We start from the raw sequence: 22,909 nt of genomic DNA, 5'->3' as shown, positions 1-22,909 counted from the left end.
TACAATTCTCCGGTGGGGGAAAAAGGCAAGAGTAAAGGAGAAGAAACTGGAAAATAATTGGAAAATAGATGGAAGAACATGACAGAATGTTGATAAAAGGTGCAGTTTAGTGAGTGGAATATGGGGAGTTCATTATACTGTTTTTTAATGTAAATTTGAAAATGTCATCAAAATAAAGCCCATACATGTGCCTCTGTGTGTGTGTGTGTGTGTGTGTGCGCGCGCGCGCGCACACACACACACACACACACACACACACACACACACACACACAGCTCTTCAGTATCACTCTTTAGGGGTCCTGACATCATGGGACTTCCAGAGAAAATATAAAGTTATTGAATTAAATCCTTTTGAATAAAGCCTAAGAGGGACCCAACTTGTTAAGAGTCTAGCCAAGAAGAAATAATAAAACAGTGAGGTTATTGAGAACCTACCATGCTCATAGGAGAAAAAAAAAAATCCAAAAAACAAAAATAAATAAATAAAACCCAAATTGCTAGACTTTCAGGGCAAAAGACAAATAGGACACAGTTCTTCTCCTTATGTATCTTATGGTCTATTAGAAGAGACAATACATAAATAATAAAATAATGTGGCACATATTTTATTCATGGACAAGGTGCTACGAGCGTACATGAAGAGGAACTCAGAAAGGGCGGCTACAGAGGAAGGACAAAAAAGACTCCAGAGAAGGAGTAAAGCATGAAAAAGTCCTAAAGAATGAGGAGACACTATCTAGCTAAAAAGCAAGATTATATACCTTTCAGATTCCAGAGAAAGAAAGAAACTTGTCCAAAAACGATGAACGTTAGAGAGTAGAAGGTAAGAGGAGAAAAAAAAGAGGACTTTAAGAAATAAGGAGAAGCTGAAGGCCATGCAAAGGAATATAGAATATGTATGGAGATAATGGGAAATCAGCAAAGATTTTAAACAACAGAATAGCTGCAGTTGATTTTCATTTTTAAAGGACTATTTTGAGAACAAATTAGTATGAGGATAGAGGTTGTGAATGGAAGAAAAAGAGCAATTAGAATCTCATCGAAGTAATCTATCAAGAAATGAAGGTCAGAGTAAGGTGGTCTGAACAGGAATAGAAAAGTAAACAAGATCCAGTTATCAGGGAGGTAAAATATATATAAATTATAATTAACTACATCTATAGAAATAAGAGTCAACAATGAATTTCAGGTTTCTAGCTTATTCAACTGTGTGGACAATGGTGACATATACTGAGGCAGGAAATGGAATTGATTTAGGATACAGAAAACTTTCTATGCAGTTGTAGACATGGTAAGACTAAGATGCCTATGAGTTTTCCAGATATCCATTGTTTAGAAGAAATCTGGGTATAGATCTGGCAGTCAAATGAATGATACAGGTCAGAGATTTGTCAGTGTACAACTGAAACCATAGAATTCAATGTGATCAACCTGGAAGACATAAGACAGACAGAAGAAAAGTCCTCAAAGAAGACCAACGATGCAGGAGAGGCCAAGAAGCTGGTCAAGAAGAAGCAGTACCACAGTCATAGAAGAGAGTGACAACAGAATGATTGAATCAACTGGTCCAAATGCCACAAGGTGGTAAATTAGTCAAAGGAATGGGGAGGTTCCTTTGAGTAAAGGAATTACATATTTACTGGTGACTTCTGACAGAACAATTTCAGTTAAGTAATTAAGCAAGACACCAGATTACAGTGGCTCCTGGAGCCGATAGACGAGAAAGCAGAGACTTAAAATATAGACAATTTTTTTCAGAAAGTTTTTCTGAAAAAAATTGTCTATATTTTAAGTCTCTGCTTTCTCGGGGAAAACTAAAAAGAAAACCATACATAGAGTGATAGCTAAAGGAAGACACAGGTCAAGGGAGCTGTTGTTTATTTTAATAGATTTTAACATGTTTAAATGATGATGGGAAGCAGTGACTCTTCTATAAGGTTACAATAATGTTGTTAGGAGAGGCGGAATAACAAAGCTATTCACAGTTAAGTATTTTAAAACTAAAAGACAAAGCCTTCCCTAAGTGGAAAGATATCTCTCAATAAGCGCTACAGATATCCCTGAAAACTTAACAGAACAAATATCCAAACCATTGTTCTAGATAAAATAATGCAATTCATTTGTACTAATTCCCATAATCAGTTTCAGTAAAGGCAATAATACCAGGAATATTTTCAAAGACCATTCGCTGGACTTCTACTATGTTCTAGATTCTAAGGTTGACTAAGATATCCTACTTGCTCTCGGACACTCACAGTGTAGCAGGAAAGACAGGCACATAAATGGCTAATTATAAAAGTACTTAAGAAGTGCTAGGATATAAGTAAGCACAATATAAAACTGGATCATTTCAAAGAAGAGAATATAAAAAGTTTAATGACAGAAGTATTTATCTTTATATTTTATTCATATAAATTATCAAAAATTTCCCAAAGTAGAGAAAGTTTTAAAAAAATAAATGTTTAGTATTAATAAGAATTCAAAGTACTCAAAAAAGTAAAACTGTACAAAACGCCACCATATAGACGAATGACCAGAAAAACAAAAAGGATTAATAATAGAATTTCAGTATTAATCAAATAATTCTTTACAAATGCATATGTGTACATATTTATATTTATGTGTCTAATTCATAAATTTATCCAAAAATGAGGAAGTAAATATCTCTGGATGATTAGAACAAGTTATCCATCTGAAAGTATTAACATAAAATAAGTCTCAGATTAAATAAATATGTATATACTGCCCTCATGGGCCAGTAACATATATTTCATTAAAATATAAGGAGAAAATGTATTAGACTTCTTAAATACAGTTTATTTCTAATTATTCTAGCCAATAAAGGAATAGCACCAGTATGACTAATAATATAATTTCATACATACTTCTATTTATACCACATCTCTTTCCTTGTTGGGGAGTGTTAACACTCTATTCATTCCGATAGGTATTGCAACTGTTAGGTGTCCTGGATCAAAGATTCCATTCACAGATAATTCAGAAGCTGATATTCCATGGGTAAATGTATCAGCCTTTGAATATCATTAAATAGTGTTCTTTTTTTTCTGTCAAATTGCATTTTTACTACAAATCTCAAAAAGTATCGTTTATAAAAGGGAAAGATTAAAATAAAATGACTTACAATAACACCCGTTGGGACTTCACGAAGAGAGTATTCTGTTTTATTAGGAAGATCTTGATTGCCTATCAGCTCATAAAAAGCAGGATAAGATAGCAAGTTCACCAGTGCTAGAAAAGACTAGGGTGGAAGGAGAAAGAAAACAGTCATTTAAATGGTTCATTTTTTTCTAACCACATCCATGGAAGAATCGTTAAATGAAGTTTTATAGCAGTAGACTACAAGGGTTAGTTTTTCAAATAAGCCTAATTAATCTACATAAAGGTGAAATACGTACATAAATATAAAATAGTTACCATTAACAAGAATCTATGTGTTGACAATACATAATAACAGTCGTAACAAAACATACTTGAGAGTTGGAAAATGTATTAAGATATCATGTATCTCTTGAAAAGTTTGATTCTGAGAAAAAAAATTAAAGGATCTATGTTTTCTTTGCATCTGTTATTCTGATGTGTAAGACAATATAAGAGAATAACACTTAGGGGCTCTGGAGCAAGATAATAAATTCTATATATTCTTTACTTAGGTCACAAGGCCATCTTTATCCTTTAACTACATTCTCTGTAAATACAACTATCCTAATCATAGTAAATTTAAGAAAGCCATGGCTTTTCCTATCAAAACCAGCTCATTTTCCAGTGCAATCTTATCAAGTTAATCCCTGTGAAATCTTTAAGTTCCCAATCTCATTTCCTTTTATTAAAGGCAATCTGAATATTTTTCTCAGGCACATTTCATTATTTGGATTCTCTGTGCAAAAGAATGCGTGGTTGCCTATTAGTAAACATCAAATCTAAACTCCTCGGCATGACTTTCAAGGCACTTTACTAATTGACACCCACCTTCTCTTAACAGTTATCAAAAGCTTCATTTCCCATTACCCCTCAGCATGAAGTCACCACTTCAGTCAATCAAATCTGCCTGTGGGCTCCTTCAACTGACTGCCACATAGATAAACTTTTCTTATCTACTAACATGTTTTTCCTGCCCTCTCACATACTCATTATCCCATTTCATAAGCTTTCAAAAGTTTGCCCCCTCTTTCTCTAGAAGGCTTTCCAAATAACTTTATCTGCCTCTAGAATCCTTACATTCCAATATCTGTATGTTTACTTTGTCCTATATTAACTACTTATTTGTAACTATAATGCTTGCTGCTTGTCATTTTTAAATTTTCCCTAGACTCAGAAAATTTAAGAATCAAATTAAGAATTTTCACTAAAATCAGAATATTGAGAAAATTAAAAAGAACAGTTAATTCAATCTCTCATTTAATAGATGAGAAAACTTGAGGACCAGCCAAGTGAAGAGACTTTAGCAAAGTCATACACTATCAGAAAGTTGGTCATAAACTAATTTATTATATTTTCTTATTTTCAGGCTAAGGTTACTCATTACAAATCACTATATAATCTTCAGATGCTATTTAACAGTGTCACCTTGTTTCACAGCCTTTGTTTGAGGACCTGTAAGGTAGAGGCCATTTTATAACCCTCTTATTATACCAAATGTAATGCTATTTAACTGTGGCTAAGTAAATTCATTTAACACACAGTAGCTTTTAACAAATGCTGCAGTAGGATGAAAAATGAACTCACATCAAGTTTTTTAAAAGTTTCCTTTTTTCCCCATAAATTTTCCATAAAATGAAGATTTCCTTTCTAAAAAGGGAATCAACATATTTATAAAGTTAATATCTATTCAGATAGCAATAACATTATCATAGAGTAGAATAAATTTAATAGCCTAGTAGCCATTTACTGAATGCCTATTTAAAGGAAACACTATGCTAAAAGCATGCACTATAAAAGAGGAAGAAAAAAATTTATGTCAAGGAAAGAATGTATGAGGAATATCTATTAATTATATATAAAATGAAATGCAGCAAAACTAGAGAATTCACAGCCATGTAGGGAACCACTGTAAAAATTCACTAATCACCAGGGTGTTGACTAGAAAGATAAAACAGATGCCGTAAGTTTTATTTTTAATTTATCAAAATATAAGCTAAAATGCATAATTTGAATATGCAAATATTTCATAAACGTTCTTAATATTAATCCAGCAATATTCAGATACTATCATAAATAAGTCTTTTATGTTTAAAACACCCTTTCCATCTATTATAACAATGACAGATTATTTTTAAAAACTTAATAAGTGTCTTTTTTGACATTTGACATTATCCATAGAAGTATGGTCTTTACAAATCATGTATATCAATATTATGTTGAGAATTTTTGTGCTATTTACACATGAAGAATTCCATTGTTGTTTATGAAACCTCCCTACTTCCACCTGAGAAATAAAACAATGTGGACCACATAACAGAATCATAACTTTTGATATGCTACTCTAATATTACATTGAACTCTAGGTGAAAACTATTTAGTAATTGTATTTGAACTAAAACAATCTAAACAGAATTTTAAAGAAACTTAAGATTTCAGCATTTTGTTTCTAGGAGAAACAAATCCATTTTTCACACGCTGAGCATTTTTTTGCCTTTTTTTTTTTTTTACGCCTACAACACCTGGTATTCCTTGGTGGTCGCCTGTCCAAGTACTAACCAGGCCCAACCCTGATTAGCTTCCGAGATCAGACAAGATTGGGCATGTTCCGGGTGGCATGGCCATAGACCATACTGAGGATTTTTAAAAGATATTAGCATACTACAAAATTGTGATGTTAAGCACTTCTAGAGCTCAAGAAAATATTTATAATGTAATCACTGGTTCCCACAGAAATAACATAAGATGTTACTATCAGATATTAATTATCCTAAAATTTATATTAGCATAAAATATATTTCTATTTCATCAATGGTTTGAAGAAAATAATGGGGTTCTATTATTTGAAAAGTAAAGGAAGGTCAAATGTTTGATATATTTTAAAACTACAGCATAAAATTAAGCCTAAAACCAAGAATTTTTCTTATGAATTAAAAACTCTTCAGGTTGATAATGATTATCTATTCACTTAATTATCCATTCAAAATATTTTAATGCTGGCTGCTTATCAGCAAGTTTACTAGATGCTAAGAATAAAAATATGAATGAAAAATGATCCCTGCCCCCAAGGACTCACAGTGTAAGATAGGACAAATACACTATTAGATGATTTAAAACAATGCTCAAAATGACCTGCTGGTATTGTACTCCAGAGAGGAGTGGGAAGATATTGGGAGGATGACATTCCACAGCAAAGCAAGAAGTGAGAGACATGGCTGCAGAGGCAGCAAGCAGGAAGGCAGGAGGGTATGTGCTGTGTTAATGAGCTCTATCTTTATCCTCTAACAAAAGGAAATAAATTGTTTTCAGAAAAGTAATGAAAATTATATTTTATATTTTAGATAGAATGCTATGAATGAAAATGTTTCTGAGTGGACAAAATTAGGAGAAAAAAACAAATTAGGATTTGGAAGTACTAAGAATGACTAAGTACTAAGTACTAAGTACTAAGCAAGATGTATCAGTTATACCTACTATACCAGAGATGTATTTTTAAAGTGTTAAATAATCTGAGAGTGATTCAAAGAAAGTTTTTTGATTTAGATGAAAAATCAAACCATTATCAAATATAGTTTTACACATCTTTCCAATCTATAGGCCTTCTATTTTTGTTCTTGCCTTATTGCATTAAGACCTAAAACAATATTGAGTAAAAGTGGCTAAGAGTGAACAAATTTTAGGTTCAATATTTCACTATTGCTGAAGAGGTATGTTTTTCAAAGATAATATTTATCAGTTTGAGGATTAAATCTGCTGAGTTTTTATTAATGAGTATTAAATTTTCTCAAATGCTGTTTCCACATCTATTGAAATCAGTGTATGACTTTTCTCTTTATTATGTTAATATGGTGAATTATAGTTTCATTTTACAATGTTAATCCAACTTTATATGGCTGGGATAAACCCCACTTGATCATAATGATCCTTTTTTATTGGTTGATATAATTTGAAAATATTTTGTTAAATATTTTTAAGTTGATATTCAATAAAAATATTGGTCTGTAATTTTCTTTTTTGGTAAAATTTATGTCCTTTTGCCACATCAGGGTTATGCCGAACTCAAAACATAAGTTTGAAACTGATTCCTATACCCTTGTTTTCTGAAAGAACTTGTGTATGATTGGTGCTCTTTCTCTTATCTTTAAAAGTTTTATAGAATTCACCAGTGAAACTATCTGATTTTCTTTGTGGGAAGGTTTTTGATAATTTACTTTCTTTAACTGATACATACCTTTTTAGATTTTCTATTTTTTACTGGGTCAGTTTGGGTAAGCATATTTTTTAAGAAGTTTGCCAATTTTATCTTAGTTGTTGAATTCATGGCATAAAGCTGATCATAAAATTCCTTTATTGTTCTTTAATGTTTGTGGGATCTTAAGTGACAGCCTCCTCTTTCATTCTTTATATTAGTAATTTTAGGTCTCTCATTTTCTTGATCAGTCTGGCTAGGGTTTTATAATCTTTAATAATCACTTCAAAAAACCATCTTTTGGTTTTGTTACTTTTCTCTAATTTATCTTTTTTCTGTTCTATTGATTTCTACTCTAATATTTATTATGTCTTTTCTTCCATGCACTTTGGGTATAATTTGCTCTTCTTTTTCTAGTTATTTAGATAGTAACTTGAATCATTAATTTTAGATGTTTCTTACTTTGTAATATTAAAGCTAAAAATATCCCTCTTAGCTTTATTTTAGATATATTCACATTTTTTTTATATACTGTATTTTTATTTTTATACAGTTGAAATATCTCTAAAATCCCTTGTGACTTCCTCTTTGAGCTACATGGTATTTGGTAACATGTTATTTCCAAATAATTGTTTTTTTTTTTATTTTTTAGCTCTTGATATTTAATTAAGTCCATTGTGGTTACTGAATATACTTTGTATTATTTCATTCATCTTAAATTTATTTAGACTTGCATTCTAGCCTAGCAACAGCCTCTCTTGGTGAGTATGCCATGTGCTCCTGAAAAGAATGTATTCTGCAGTCATTCAATATAGTATTGTATAAAGAACTATTAGATCAAGTGATCAGTAGTAGTAGTTAAACGGTATACCTCAGAACAGATTTAAAGATATGAAATCAACTGTTAAAACAGGAATGTTAAAATCTTCGACTGTGAATGTAGATTTACCTATTTCTTCCTTAAATTCTATTTTAATACTTCATATATTTTGAATCTGATTTCTAAGAATATAACTGACTTATGTTATTTTATATCTTCTTGATACATTGCTCATATTATCATATAGATATGTTTTCCTTAATCTCTGATTTTTTTTTTATATCCGATATTAAATATGGCCGTTCTAGTCTTCTTTTTTCCTCTGGTATGTCTTTTCATTGATTAACTTAACTTTTTTTTTTTTTTTTTTTTAATTTAAAGTGAGTTTCTTAAAGTTAGTATATAGTTCCTTTCTTATTCAACCTGAAAATCTCTGCATTTTAATTAGGATATTTAGTTCACTTATATTTAAAGTGACTGTTGATTAGGGCTACTATTTTTCTATTTGTTCTGTTTTTCTTCTGTTTTCTCTTCCTTTGCTCTTTCCTCTCTAGCTTTTTACATTTTTCTTTTTTTGGAGGGGCGGGGGATTTTGTTTTTTAGAGATGCCTCTTTGCATTTTTTCTTAGTGGTTTTTCTAGGTTAGTGTCCTCCAATAAAACAATTTTTGATGATGGAAATGTTATGTAATCTGAACTGTACAATATGATAATCACTAGCTACCTGTGGTATTGAGCACTTAAGAGATGATAGATTCTGTTGTATTCCCCAAAGAGTGCTGTTTCTAATTTAGTAGATTATGTGGCTAAACCCAAACTCTAATGTAATGGGGAGGTTGAATTTTTAACTTTAGTTTAAATTTAAATTTACATAGCCACATGGGACTATCATATTGCAAAGTTCAGCTATAGAGAGTAAGACAAGGGAGGAAGGGGCTGGAAGTAAGTTTTTTAATGTAGCTCATTATATATTGAGGTCACATTGTTTTCCAAATTAAAATGACAAAATAAAATTAAATCCCAAAAGACAACAGAATCCCTAGGGGATATTTAGAACTATAAACTGTGCATTAAGAATTTTTACTCTTATGAGTTATTATTTCTAGATCTTTCAGTGCATAGTTTAGGGGAATACACAATTTTTTTAAAAGAGAAAAGTTAATCGTAGTTTATACTAAATTTCTAATAAAAATCAAAGAAGTTTAATAAACCCCTGTAACCTTAAATTTAAATCAAAACTATTTGCTAGAGATTAAGAATGTTGTGCTACTTTACATAAAATGTGAAAAAAAAATTGTAACCAGATTTGTTTACCATTCTCTTGTTCTGTAAAGTATAGCTGTCATATGTATTACTTCAAAGTATAAAAAAAAACCCCACCATATGTCACTATTCTTTTAGAGACACATGTGTTTACAAGAAGAAAAAAATAATAGGTTTTTATACTCATTCATCTTCTTGCAATTTCTTCTTTTAATCCTAAAAACCAAAATATCTGCAATCATTTTCCTTCGACCTGAGGAAATTCTTTTAGTATTATTTAAAATGCAGGTCTGCTGTAAATTATTTATTTAGATTTAATTTGTAAATTTCACTTTTTTATTCTTAAAGAGTATTTCTGGTGAATAGAAATTTAGATTGACTTTTGTTTTTCTCCTTTCAGTACATTCTTTGTCTTATGGCCTCCACTGTTTCTAAAGAAGTATCAGCAAACTTTTCTGCTGTTCCCCTGTAATTTATGTAATGTGTAATTTTCTATGGCATCATTCAATATTTCTTCTTTATTTTTAGTTTTCATGTGTTCATATATCTATAAGTAACCTTGCTGTGGTTTCTTTGCAATTTCATTATTTGCATATATTCTTCCTTGAGATTCACTGTTTCTTAATCTATAAGTTTATATATTTTCATACATTTAGAAATTTTCAGCTATTACTTATTCTAATATTTTCTGCCCCATTCCTTTTGTATTCCATCACACATGTTAAATCTGTGGATAAGATCTCACAAATCACACAAGTTTTTCCTAATTTTTTTCTCTCTGTTCTTTAGATTGTATAATTTCTATTGATTAAGTAAACTTTCTTGTCATCTCTAAATCTTCCATCAAAATCATAGAGAAAATTATTTCAGAAAATAAAATTTTTAGCTCTAGAATCTCCATATGGCTCTTATTTATAGTTCCTACTTCTCTACTATGATTTCTAATTTGTTCATTTATTACCAGCATATTTTCTTTTACATTATATTTATTAATAACTGCTTAAAAATCTTTAACAAATAATTTCAATCCCATCATTTCACAGTTAATCTCTATTATTTGCCTTTTTCTGGACTTTGAATCACATTTTTCTGTTTCTTCACATCTAATAATTTTTTGATTTTATTCCATACATTGTGAAGAATATGATGCAGAAACACTGGATTTTGTTATTCCCCAAAGAGTACTGATTCTAATTTAGTAGTTGATGGGGTTGAACAACTTAAACTCTCTCTTAACTCTGACCACTGTGGTAGAGCATGTGATATCTGTGAAGTTCAAGTGCACAGTTCAGGGGACAGTGACATATTTAGACAGAGTGTATACACAGGTTGGAGCACTCTCTGTGTTCCTCTTTAATTTCAAGGAATCTCCTTCCACTTCCCAGTTTCTCTAAGACCCTAAACCTTGTCTTCTGGTTTTACAATCTCGTTAGAGTATAAATTTCTATCTGGGAAGCACCAAGTTGTACTTCTCCTCATGTGAAAATTTGTTAAATCCAGAATCTTGAGCAGTATGGTTCTCTTCATCTATATTAATTCCTCTCCATTTCTTACTTATTTTTTAAATGGTTGAATTTTAAGTTATTTTCCTGAGTTTGCATTTTCTACTGGAAGGAATCAGTCTACTAATACAGAAAGCAGAACGTTTTGTTTTTTTTCTTAATTTTGATAATTTTATGACACCCTCTGAATAAAAATTTCCCAGGCTATCATAAAGTCAAAGTCAGAAATCATCATTTCATTTTAGTGAAATTTGGAGAACATATCAAATATATAAAAGTCATTAAATTAGAATATTGTGTGGGTGCTTAAGAGGTTCTTGTGTGGAGTTTATTTTGGCCATATTACTCTTAATGATAGCATCTTCTCTGCCTATCCTTTCTTCAAATAATCCTAACAATTTTCTATTAGATTTGAGTTCAAGGGGAAAATGCTTCCTTACTTTTTTGTTTTGATCAGCTGGCTTTTGTTTCAGAGTTCTTTGTGTTTGTTCATTTTGTAACATCTCATAGTAAAAACAGAAAATCATAGTAAAAACATAAATATAAATTTTTTATATCATTGTATAAAAAAAAAAAAATCTTTCCAAAACATAATTCCCAAAGAATACTGGTGTTTCTATCATTCACTAAATTTATTGTGAATTTTTTTTTTAAAAATTAGAAATGAAAAAAAGGAGAGAAAAGAAAAAATTAGGAAAGGCTGCTGGTTGTAACTGAATATCGATAAAGTCTGGATAAAGTAATTTCTGAGAGATGTACTTAAAATCTCTATATTATTATATAAGTCAAATCATGTCTTACCTTTTGACAGCTTCGGTCAATAGGATCCACCGGAGTAGATCTTGGATGGCTTACTCTAACATCATCTCTTCCACATTCCAGATTGGCCCATAATTCAGTTATAAGCGCATTAATGAACCCTAAAAAAGGATTGTTTTAGATCATATTCATAGTATACTATTTCTTTGGATTATGAAGGAAAGATACAATTATTCCTCAAACAAGACTGGTCCACACCGACAAAAGACATGAAATAACCTCTAACCTTGATAGAAATTATATCTGTGATTGTTAATATACCTTTATGATACTTCATTACTATAAAACTAGAATGATGAAATTTTGAAAGACTATTTCCCTGTAGGGCTGAATGTTGAGTCCTAGCTTTTAATCTCTGGCCAATAACTTCTCTGAGAATGTTTTCTAAAAAAATAATATTTATGCTTTACTCTGCAAATGAGCCAACAGTGAAAGGCAGCCTGAAAGGTTGGGGGAGGGGCATAGGTATTAGGAGGCAGGGTAGGTGTCCAAAGAGTACAAGTGTTTCCTTATTATAATTATTTTTTTGTAATTCCATATGCTTAGAACATTTCTCCATTTCACATAACTTTTGGCTCAGTGCAGTCTTTAAATTCTCATGAGTCAGATACTATAATTCTAAATGAAAGTGATTATTAAACCTAATGATTAAAACCTTTATGAAGAATCAAATCGTAAGAAAAAGTATAAAACAGAAGACTTAATCATAAAATCAGTAGGTCTGCAATAGCATTAGAGCAGAAAGAGCACCTTGATATAACAGAAAAAATATAGGCTCCAAAATTGAGACTATGAGTATTCAAACCGCAAATCTGCCAGCTTATTAGGTGCATGTCCTTAGACAAATCCCTTGACTTCTTAAGAGCATCAGTCCCCCAGTGTGAAAACTGAAAATAACAGTGCTACATTCAAGGTCTGCTATGAAGTATAAATGAGATCATATGTGTAGAGTTCCTAATATAGTACCTAAGACATTATAGGAACTCAAGCAGTGTTAGTCTTCCTTCCTTTGTCCTGTGAAAAACTGCATTTAACCTTCTCATGAAGTTTGATACTGTGAGGCTCAAAAGTTTAATGACTTGACCAACAGGGAAATCTGAGTTGAGATTAAATCTAGTCTCCAAATGTTTTCATTACTATGACCTGAGTAATATAATAAATTAGATTTTATTATAAGTAGAAGAAAAAATAAGTGGTTTAGCTTAGGACAACTTCTGCCAAGAAACATGTTTCATAATACTAGTAGTATTTATTAGTTCAGACAAAAAAAAAATACTTAAAATTTGCTACAGAAAAATATTTTTATTTAAAGAGAGAATCAATAGTGACCTCTGATGTTATGATTCATCAATTCTAAGCCTTAAAAATATAATCATAACATCTCTATTAGAGATTACATCTTATGTCTGGTTCAGGGGTCAGATAACCTTAAGATATGATACATTAAGTTCCCAATATTTGAACTTCTTAGAAATCCAATCCATGGTGGATAATATATGCCAACTGCAAACTGCAAAGACAGTGGTGAAAGTTAAATGGAGAGAGGGAAGCTTTCAAGAAGGGAAGAGGAAAAAAAGAAGTAAGGAAATGATATGTATGTGTGCTAACTAAATTTTATGCATATATAAGCCATTGAAACTAACATTAAGAAATCCTATCAGATGCAATTGTACTGACAGAAGATGATATCCTTTTGATTTATAAGATGAAGGTGACTTCTTAAAGCATCAAGTATTTCTCAGTTTAGTTCATTATGTGTCACTGTTCTGAGAAAGGAGAACAGGGTTTTATGTGTTTCAAAGGAAAAGGAAATTCCCAGTGGGATTTCGTGGAAAAGAAAAGATAAAAAAGAAATCTAATAACTTTCTTTTACTTAAGGCCTAACTTGGGAAAAATAACTTTGGAGCAATATTCTGATACTTGACCATGCCAGTTAAATTTTCCATTGGTTTGCCCATTTTATTTAAATAATTATAATTCTAGTTAAAAGAAAAAACTTACCTGAACTTTGCAGTGCTATTGCACCTGCTGCTGTTGATGCCACTTGTGTAACCAAAACTCCATAGCCAAATTTTTTATGCCTGCTGATCTAAACATAAATAAGGAATAATAGTGAGAAGCCGAATATCTAGCACGTTAATGTTTTATGTTACATGTAGTTATTGATTTTTTAAAAAATTAGAACACTAGACATTCTTTCAAGATAACAAGACTAGCAAAAACAAACTCGGAAATTATAACAATGAGTGAATACTAATTTAATATTTTTGACGGTCTTATTTCAGATCTATTTTCTGGTCCTCCCCCTGAAATTAAGTAGCTTTTGGACCTTGAATAAGTTACTTCTCTCTCTAAGTCTAAGTCTCTTCATACATAAAATAAGAGACTTTGACCAGAGGTAAAATAACATTTCTACCACCTCTAAATTCTATGATCTTATTATTTTATACTTTAGGTTGGTTCTTCATTAATAACTCTGTATTGACTGCCAATTTTTTAACTGGGCTTTTAAATAATCAAACAACTTTAAAAAGGACTATGGTATCTCCTTAAAAATGACAATTATTTTTAGAGGTAATGTGATTTTCCCCCCCTAAGGAAGGGAATTTATACACACACACACACACACACACACACACACACACACACACACACACACAGACAAAGAATGCTCATCATTAATATATAGGTTTCTAAACAGTGCTGCAGAAACCTTAAATAATTTCTTATTTCACAAAGAGTATTATACATGTACTTATGGTACCGTACAGAAGTGAGAATCTCCCTTAGCAGAAATCAGAATAAGGAAGTAAGACATTATAAAATGGTCTTCCTTCTCAGACTTTGGCTAAGATCAGATCGGCTTATAAGACATTTGACTTCTAAACAGGTAACCTTTAGAATTTATATTTTTTCAACATTTCATAAAAAGGATCTGTTTTAATCAAATTAAAAAATTTATAAACTGTACATTGAGTTTAAGGGTAAAAAACGTAGAGATAAACTAAAGGACCATGGGAACAAATTAAGTTAATTTCTTCAATGTTCTGCTGTTCATGTCTTTATAATTTGCCTTCCTTTCTCCGTTTTTATTACTCATATTTTCCATTTTCCTTAATTTGCCATCCAGTAGTCCTACAGTTAGATGGCACAGAAGTATAGCAAGATAAATGTCTATCCTTTTCCCACCTGCCTTCATAACCTTCTCAATCACCCCCGTTGACCCTGCTGATTCAGATGTTAGTAGCCATAAGGGTTTCCCAGATTCACACAGTGTTCTCAAAATGAAGAGGCAGAGAAACCAGAGAAGTTAGAGATGCTTTACTAAACAAGACTTAGATTTAGTAGAAACTGTTAAACACACATCTGAGTTCTAGTCTTACTTCTGTCAGTAACTGGATATGTGAACATAAGCAGATCATTTAACCAGACAGGGTCTCCACTTTCTCTTCTGCAAAATTAAAAAAATAGCCTAGTTGCTTTCTTACAAGGTAACTGAATCTAAAATTTCAAAAAATATTTTGAATAGTATAAAGCAATGTTAAAGTATTGTACTAACTTATAAGGTTATAGGTTACTGAGATCCAGTAACAATATCTTCTATGATAACTACCAGTGTGGTAAAAAGGAAGACAAAATTGTTTGCAAATTTATGAATGTAAAAAATGACATCTAGTCATCAGTGTATTATCACAAGAGTAAAAGTTGTGTCTGCATGGTCTCAAACATCTGAATGAAAAAGAAAAATGTCTCTGAATTGCTTGAATATTTTAAAAAATGTAAAAACAAAAATGAAAACCCAAATGGTTAACTAGTACACAAGAAGATTCTAACTCGTCATCAGAGAAATTCAAATTAAAACACAATTTCATTTATGTAAACTTAAAAAGGCTGAAAAACTTCTATATTTGATATAGTCTGAATGTGTGGCCCTCCAAAATTCATATGCAAAACCCAAGGTGATGGTAGTAAGTGGGGGCTTTAGGAGGTAGGTGATTAGGTCATAAAGTGGAGAATTCTCATTAATAGGATTAGTACTCTTATAAAATAAGATCCCAGAGTGTTTCCTAGCGTCTTCTGCCATGTGAGGATACAATGGGAAGTCTGACCCAAAAGAGGGCCTTCACCCAACCATGCTGGCATCCAGATCTTGGACCTCCTGGTTTCGGAACTGTGAGCAATAAATTTCTGTTATTTATAAGGCACCCAGTTTATGGTATTTTGTTATAACTGACCAAATGAACTAAGACAGTATTCTACGAGAAGTATACATATCTATGGATGTTATACATGACACGTTGGTATGAAAGCCTAGAGCAGGGGGTTGCAAGCAAAGTGAAATGGAACTGCAAATCAGGAGTGACAGGAAAATTAAATTAATTAAGAGAGAAACCTTGCATGGACAGATCAGGACAGTATGCCATGAACAGAAACATGTAAATAACCAAATTCTCTATACTTGAGGTCCATTTAAATAAAAATAAAAAATAAAAACACATATCAGCACATACAAACCTAATACCATAAACCCATGAACTAATGTTCATGTTTTATTTATATAGAGATGGTCAGGGCCCTCCCTCAGGAACTACTTAGTCTTCATAGGTAAAAGCAACTCTAAAAAGTTTTTTGTTTTTTATACACTTAAACAAAAGCAAGAAATTAGAACTGAAGACTAAGGAAGAACAAATAAAGTGATATTTACAATCCACCTAATAACATCAAGAAACAGTTGCCAGAGACAAAGAAAACACTTTTAAAAGCATACTTATGATCTTAAAAAGCCCAGAAGTCTAAGGATATTTACTTTGACAGCAAAAAGCTGAATATACTTCTGAGAAAAGGCTGTATTATATTGTAAATTTTATTAACAGTAGCAATAATAAAATAATCCCTCTACAAATATTGTTGTTTCTTTTAAAGTGTGAGGCCTGTACTCTCACTGACACATATATTTAAACCCAATAGATTATTTTCCTGGAGTTACACCCAGTTTTAACATATCCAGATATTTGATAGCACATTTATAAAACATTTAGGTGATTAACTGAATTTTCAACTCCATTTTGTTTGCTATCCTGTAAATACAGCCATTGATACAAACACTAAGTCGCTAATGTATTCCTGAAAAAAATATCAAGTTAAATATTACAATCCTGTATGGCTTTTTAACTGAAGTTTAATAACCTCTTCACACACAAAAAACAGAATGATGTTCCTAATGGCTTTTAAAGAAACAAAAACTCCTTCTGCCTGTGGCAGATGGTAATTCATACCTGTAATTTTTTTGCATATCGGTTGAACATAAATGTCACACATTCATAGATAGCACCTGTTCTCTGAAGAAGTAGTAGTCCTTTGGGGGTAGCAGCAAAATTTAGTAAATCATCTAACAAATTCTCTTCCCAAGCCATACTGAAACAGATAAAAGAAAAGTATGAGTTTCTTTATTATATTCAAACTGAAAAAAAAATAGCTTAATTCTGCTGATAATTAAATTTATAGAGTACACATTGGTTGAAAGTACTCAATAAATGTTTAAAATATGATAAAAAGCATAGCTTCCTTGATAGTAAATTGTTTTTTCTTATACTTTCTATCCCAATAATTTTCCTCCATTGAATGAATCAAATATTAACTGCATATGTCAGCATTTTTATTATATCTAGGTTCTTTTATCCATGCCTTAAATTCATTCTGTCTTCCTATTATAATTCTGCTGTGCCTGGATTCCTCAAGCCCAAATTCTCCATTATTTTGAAATATACATCCCTTTCATTACAGAATATCTGTCTTCCAACTTTCTAAAGCATATCAGGCATATTATCTTTATTTTCATAGGTTTTAATTATACTTTTGGAAATGATTTTTTTTTTTTTCAGAACACTTCTAAAAGGAAGGCCAGTAACATTCTCCAGAGAGTGGGGGCGGGGGACTTGAAACAGAAGATGTACACAGTTTATAGAAGAGTCAGAGCTAAAAATGTGGAAGCACAGAAAGGGATATGAGCACTTCATTCAGAAGTACCAGAAGCAAGAGAAAATGTACTATATACAGGATATTCCTAGTTGTCTGGAAAAAAACTGTGAGATTAAAATATGTCAAAATCAAATGTTTATATGTACAGTGGAACTGAGCTTGTAAAAAGTGTGCCTCCCTCAGCCCCCCAAGGAAATTTCAGAAATCTATTCTGGAACTGAATTTACGAGAAATTTGAAATCCAGGTCTTTTCTGATTTAAAAAAAAAAAAATTATTTTGACATATATCCCTCTGCAATTGTCAAAGATACGACCATGTTCAAATACAACATAAATATCACCTTGGACAAAGAGAACAGAAGCACAAAGAAGTTAGACCATTTTTGAAGCAATATAGGCAATGGAAGCCAAATTTGGCTCCAAGAGACTATAAAGCTAAAAGGGTTACATATGAGACACAAGACCAGTGCTAGGCTCAAGACTGCATAGACTAGCAAATATATATTTAATTGAAATTAAAATATATAATTAATTTATATAAAGAAAACATTATATATAATGAACAAAATATACATATATGTATAAAACTGGGACTGCTGATAAGCCATAAGCCTAGGGTGACAGAAGAATACAGATAAACCCTTATTTCTGGAAATGAACAGATGATCAATTCATCTTCCAATTCTTTAATTATATCTGCAATATCTCCATTATCACTGACAGGAGCCTCAATGCCAATACAATGCCATGTTTATTTAAAACATGGGGGTAAAAGAGAAAAACCGTATAAATGCTGAACAGGGAAAATGAACACAGTAATAGAAATTGAGATAAATAAGGAAGGAGGGAGGGAAGTAGGGAAGGAAAAAACTCTCACTTAAAAATGGATTTGCAATTAAACTTTAAAAGATATCTAAAGCTAAGAACCAGAAAAATCAATATTCATCAAATGAAATTATTCCAGCTGAAGTAATTTTCAGAAATAATGACCTCAGAATAATTTTATTAATATGATGATCAAAGCATATTTTAAAAATTCCATTACAACTGTGAAACAAAAAGCAGAGATGAAATAAAAACAGATTTAAAAAAAAATAACTATTAGAGAACTTGAAAATTTAAAAATATAGCCATGTAGAAAGCAGATAGGATAAAGTCTAGGTCAGGGCAAGGAAAGAATTGAATGATAGGTAGATAAGAAACATTTGAAAAAAACAGATGAGACATAGAGCATAGACTGAAAGATCTCAATATATATCTAATAAAAGCTCCAAGAAAAGAAAATGAAAAAAGTATTTGAAAAGAAAATAATTTTCAAAATCTAGAAGATTTTCTAGATTTAAGGAAAGACACCAGTCCAGGCTATAGAATAAAAGAGTGTCTAGGGTACCAAGGAGGATAAATTTAAATCATAAAGAAATAGTAAACATCCAAAAAAAAGAAATTAAAAGCTATGAGAGAGAAAAGATATGACCTATAAATAAAGGCAACTATACTGACAGATTTATCAGTTACTACTTATTCTAGAGGACAGTGGGGTAATAGTTTCAAATACTGATGAAAAACAATTGTCTATCAAAACTTTTATACTCAGAGAAACTACCATTTAACAGAGACAGTGGTGAGGGGAAGGGAGGAGAAGAGTACTATGTGTTGGCATCAGACTTAGTCTAGTTAATTGGCCCAGATGGTTTTACTCTCAAGTTTTACCAAACTACAAAGAAACGTATAATGCCCATCTCATACCAACTTTTCAATTAACTCAAAAGAGCAAAAGATACTTGATTCTTTCTATGAGGTAATTTAATTTTGATGACAACATTGAAATCAACAGTTTTGACTATTACCAAAAACTCATTAAATCTTTTGTTTCAAAGACATTAATATCAGATGTTGGGGGAATCTCCTTTTCCCCACCTAGTTTCCCCATCTAGTACAGTTCCCATTTTAATACTGCTTGCGTCTTTCCACCTAATCACTTGCTCCTCCCTGTGGAAGAAGAAAAGACACAGGAGATTTGGAGGATGACCTGAGCAATGCCTCTCCCCAAGTCCACTTCCTCTCTGTGATCCAGCTTCCTGTAGGAAGCACACATTATGCTCTGTTCTACTATGTAATTAACTGTGATCTTTGTAAGCTCTGCCTTAGAGGGACTCCTATAGCTTTCCACTATTGATTGTGATAGAAATGGGTAAATCAAATTCTTGAGTTCAGTCTTAGGAAACTTATGTTATTCAGTGTTTTGATTTGCTTGACTTTTTTTTTATCTCTGTTAATTGGTTCAAAACTCAGGAGGAAAGGAGTGGAGTATAATTTATTAGCTCCTTCAGACTCTACCATCGAAAATTTTAAAATATTACTGACAGTAAAATGTGTTAAGTACATTAATCATGTTCCCTTTTTCTTATAGCCTATTGACCACACTATTTCTTCTACTTAGAATAATGTTCTCCCCTTTTTAAACCACTAATATCAAAGTATTCTTTTTCACCTAGTTTAACAACAACTTCTGGGAAGATTTCCCCAAATTCACTCCCAATGGACCCTGCATGACCTCTATCATATAAATTTAGCATACTGTATCACCACGTTATATTAATTTATTTGTATTCTACACTACACAATAAGCTTTCTGAAGTATATAGGTATCCTCAGAACTCAGCAAAGAACTTAGTCCAATAAATAGCTGAATGAATGGGTACAAAATGAATGCATGAATGAAAACAAAAAATGACAAATTATAGACTTCCAAAACAAATCTAAAAATTATCTCAAAAGTGAATTGTAGAAATGTTTTTACTCACTCCCTTGTGAGTAAAAAAAAAAAAAAGAAAGAAAGAAAAAGTGGCAGTTGATTTAAGTTTATGACAAGTAGATAAGAAAAAAGAAAAAAGTTAATTCTCTAAAAATTAGCTATAATTATTTGTTGAACTATTGCACTGTTAAGGAAATGCAAAAGGTGTTTTGCTTGGTTCTTTTTCTTTTAGCTAAACTATGCTTATCTAAAAAGAAATATTAGTTTTTGGATTTCTCTTAAGAATATCCTTTAAGAGTCTTCTAATTATTATCTATTTAGTCTATGCCAGCACTCAAGTAAGAAGAGAATCCAGAAACATGTGTCACCTAGTCTTAAGTTTAAACAATATATATTTTCCCCATTAATCTGATCCCACATCCTAATGATATCTGTGAAGAAACATGGAGACATTTAAATTAAAAATTGGTATAAATATGGATTTAAATAATTTTTCTATACCAAAATCTAATTAAAATGAATGTTCACATATTTTGAAAAATCATAGTTTAAATATAAATGAACTTCTTTGGCATTTGAAAACACTTTCTACTAAACTCCCTAGTTAGCTTTCCAATTTTAGTATTTGGTAATTCTCCAAATTTTTTGGAAACACTACTACATGTCAAATTTCTAACCCAAACTGTAAATACAGGATAAAGCAAGAATAATAAATATTGCTAGATATATTTTAAAGGCACGAATATTATATAATCTCTGAAGTTCCTCCTGGATATAATTTTCCTTGATCCTACATGTATACATTTATCTTCCTGCAAAATGTCTTTGATATAGTATTCTATTATATTCTCGTTTTTAAATTATTTTGGGAAACGTTTAAAAAAAAAAAACAGATGAATTTAATCAATTGTACTTACATGTTTTGGGATTCCTGGCTTACTGAAGAAACAGAATCCAAACCTTCTACTGGAGTAGGAATTCTTTCTGATAGCAAACTTGTCTAGAATATAACAGATTAATTTACAGTTTTTTTTTTTTTTACTAGTAGCATTACTCATAAGACCTCATGCTACATTTTTATATTTGATCCTTCATGTAATTTAAATTTTCTTCAAAATTTAAATTTGGTTCTTAAATATAATATATAGTATTTCACAAATAAAGCATATATCGAGGAAAAAGACGGTCCATTGATATATATTTGACTATTGCCACATTGTGATCTCCAGAGACCATAATAAAAAATCCAGCTGTCTAAAAAACGCTCAGATGGAGTGGCTATAAGGATAAGAAAACAAGACCCCTACATATGAAAAGGAAGGGGATGGAAAAAGATATTGCTGTGATGAACCTAGAAGGTATTTAAGTCAGACAGAGAAAGATAAACATTATACAACTTCACTTATATGTGGAATTTAAGGAATAAAAAGAACAAACTAAAACAGACTCACAAATATAGTGGACAATTTGGTGATGGACAGAGGAGAGGGCGGTTTAAAGGGCTGGGAGAATGGGGTGAAGGGTTAAAGAAGTACAAATTAGTAGCTGACGAATGGTCACGGGGATGGGAAGCATGGCGTAAGGAATGCAATTAGTATTAATACATTGGCAAGGTTGAGGGTCAGGAGAGGGAGGGAGCAACTGAGGGGATCATTTTACTACCTATATAGATGTCTAACCGATGTACTGTATACTTGAAACTAATAAATTTAAAAAAAAAATGCTCAGAAATAACTTTCAAAGAGGAATGTCATTCTATGCAAAGATAATCGGTCTAAAGCCTGTCCTGCTAGAAGACTGTGTAGTACCCAGCTAGGTCCTAGAACTGTGTCCCAGTAGGAGAGGAGGTCCTAAAGTCATCCTCTACCAAATTAAAAGTATTATGTATCCTAGAGTACTGTGATGCTAAATAAATCATATTTGCCCCTAGTAAAATATTTTAACTGCGGTATGACACTATAATAGTGATTATATTTGAAATAAAGATTTGCAGAGAGGAAAAGAAAAATCTTGAAAATACTTACCTTCTTCCATGCCTTTGCTATAGATTCATGCAAACTGTAAGGAATTAACACCTGCAAGCCTTCACATGTACCATATATTTGACGACACGCAGAAATAAAAGCTCCTTTAACCAGAGGCAACATTTCCGATCCAGAAAAAATAGAAATATCTTCATCAAGAAGTTTTTTTGAAAACTGAGCAATTATATGAGCACCTGTAGAACTAAAGGGTGATACCTAAAGGTGATTCCAAGGTTATAAATCATGACTTAAAAAACACTACCAAAAATCTAGCCTTATCACGAACTCATTTGTTTGTCTTACTTTTAGTCCTTCTCTAGCTTTTCTCTGACAGGTCAATATGCTGATTCCCTCCCATGTGCAGATGGCTAATAATGAGAGCACTATCAGTAGAAGAAAGA

At 31.5% G+C, this 22,909-nt stretch overlaps 1 protein-coding gene and 1 pseudogene across 1 annotated transcript in view; both read right to left on the bottom strand.

Moving 5' to 3' along the window:
• TBC1D32 (TBC1 domain family member 32) overlaps nt 1–22,909 on the bottom strand; it is a 174,437-nt gene that overhangs the window by 87,554 nt on the left and 63,974 nt on the right. Inside the window, exons 17-22 of the mRNA XM_011358802.2 lie at nt 22,509–22,710; nt 21,402–21,484; nt 17,027–17,165; nt 13,752–13,839; nt 11,733–11,851; nt 3,145–3,261 (exon numbers count right to left, since the gene is read on the bottom strand). Coding sequence (XP_011357104.1) covers nt 3,145–3,261; nt 11,733–11,851; nt 13,752–13,839; nt 17,027–17,165; nt 21,402–21,484; nt 22,509–22,710 — 748 coding nt within the window. The remainder of the gene's footprint in view (nt 1–3,144; nt 3,262–11,732; nt 11,852–13,751; nt 13,840–17,026; nt 17,166–21,401; nt 21,485–22,508; nt 22,711–22,909) is intronic.
• LOC111738824 lies at nt 5,669–5,787 on the bottom strand (annotated as a pseudogene).

The sequence above is a fragment of the Pteropus vampyrus genome, unplaced genomic scaffold (genome assembly GCF_000151845.1).
Source record: "Pteropus vampyrus isolate Shadow unplaced genomic scaffold, Pvam_2.0 Scaffold43, whole genome shotgun sequence".
In the NCBI taxonomy this organism is placed as follows: domain Eukaryota; kingdom Metazoa; phylum Chordata; class Mammalia; order Chiroptera; family Pteropodidae; genus Pteropus; species Pteropus vampyrus.
Note: the sequence above shows the minus strand (reverse complement) of the source record. Positions and strands in the feature narration are given on the sequence as shown.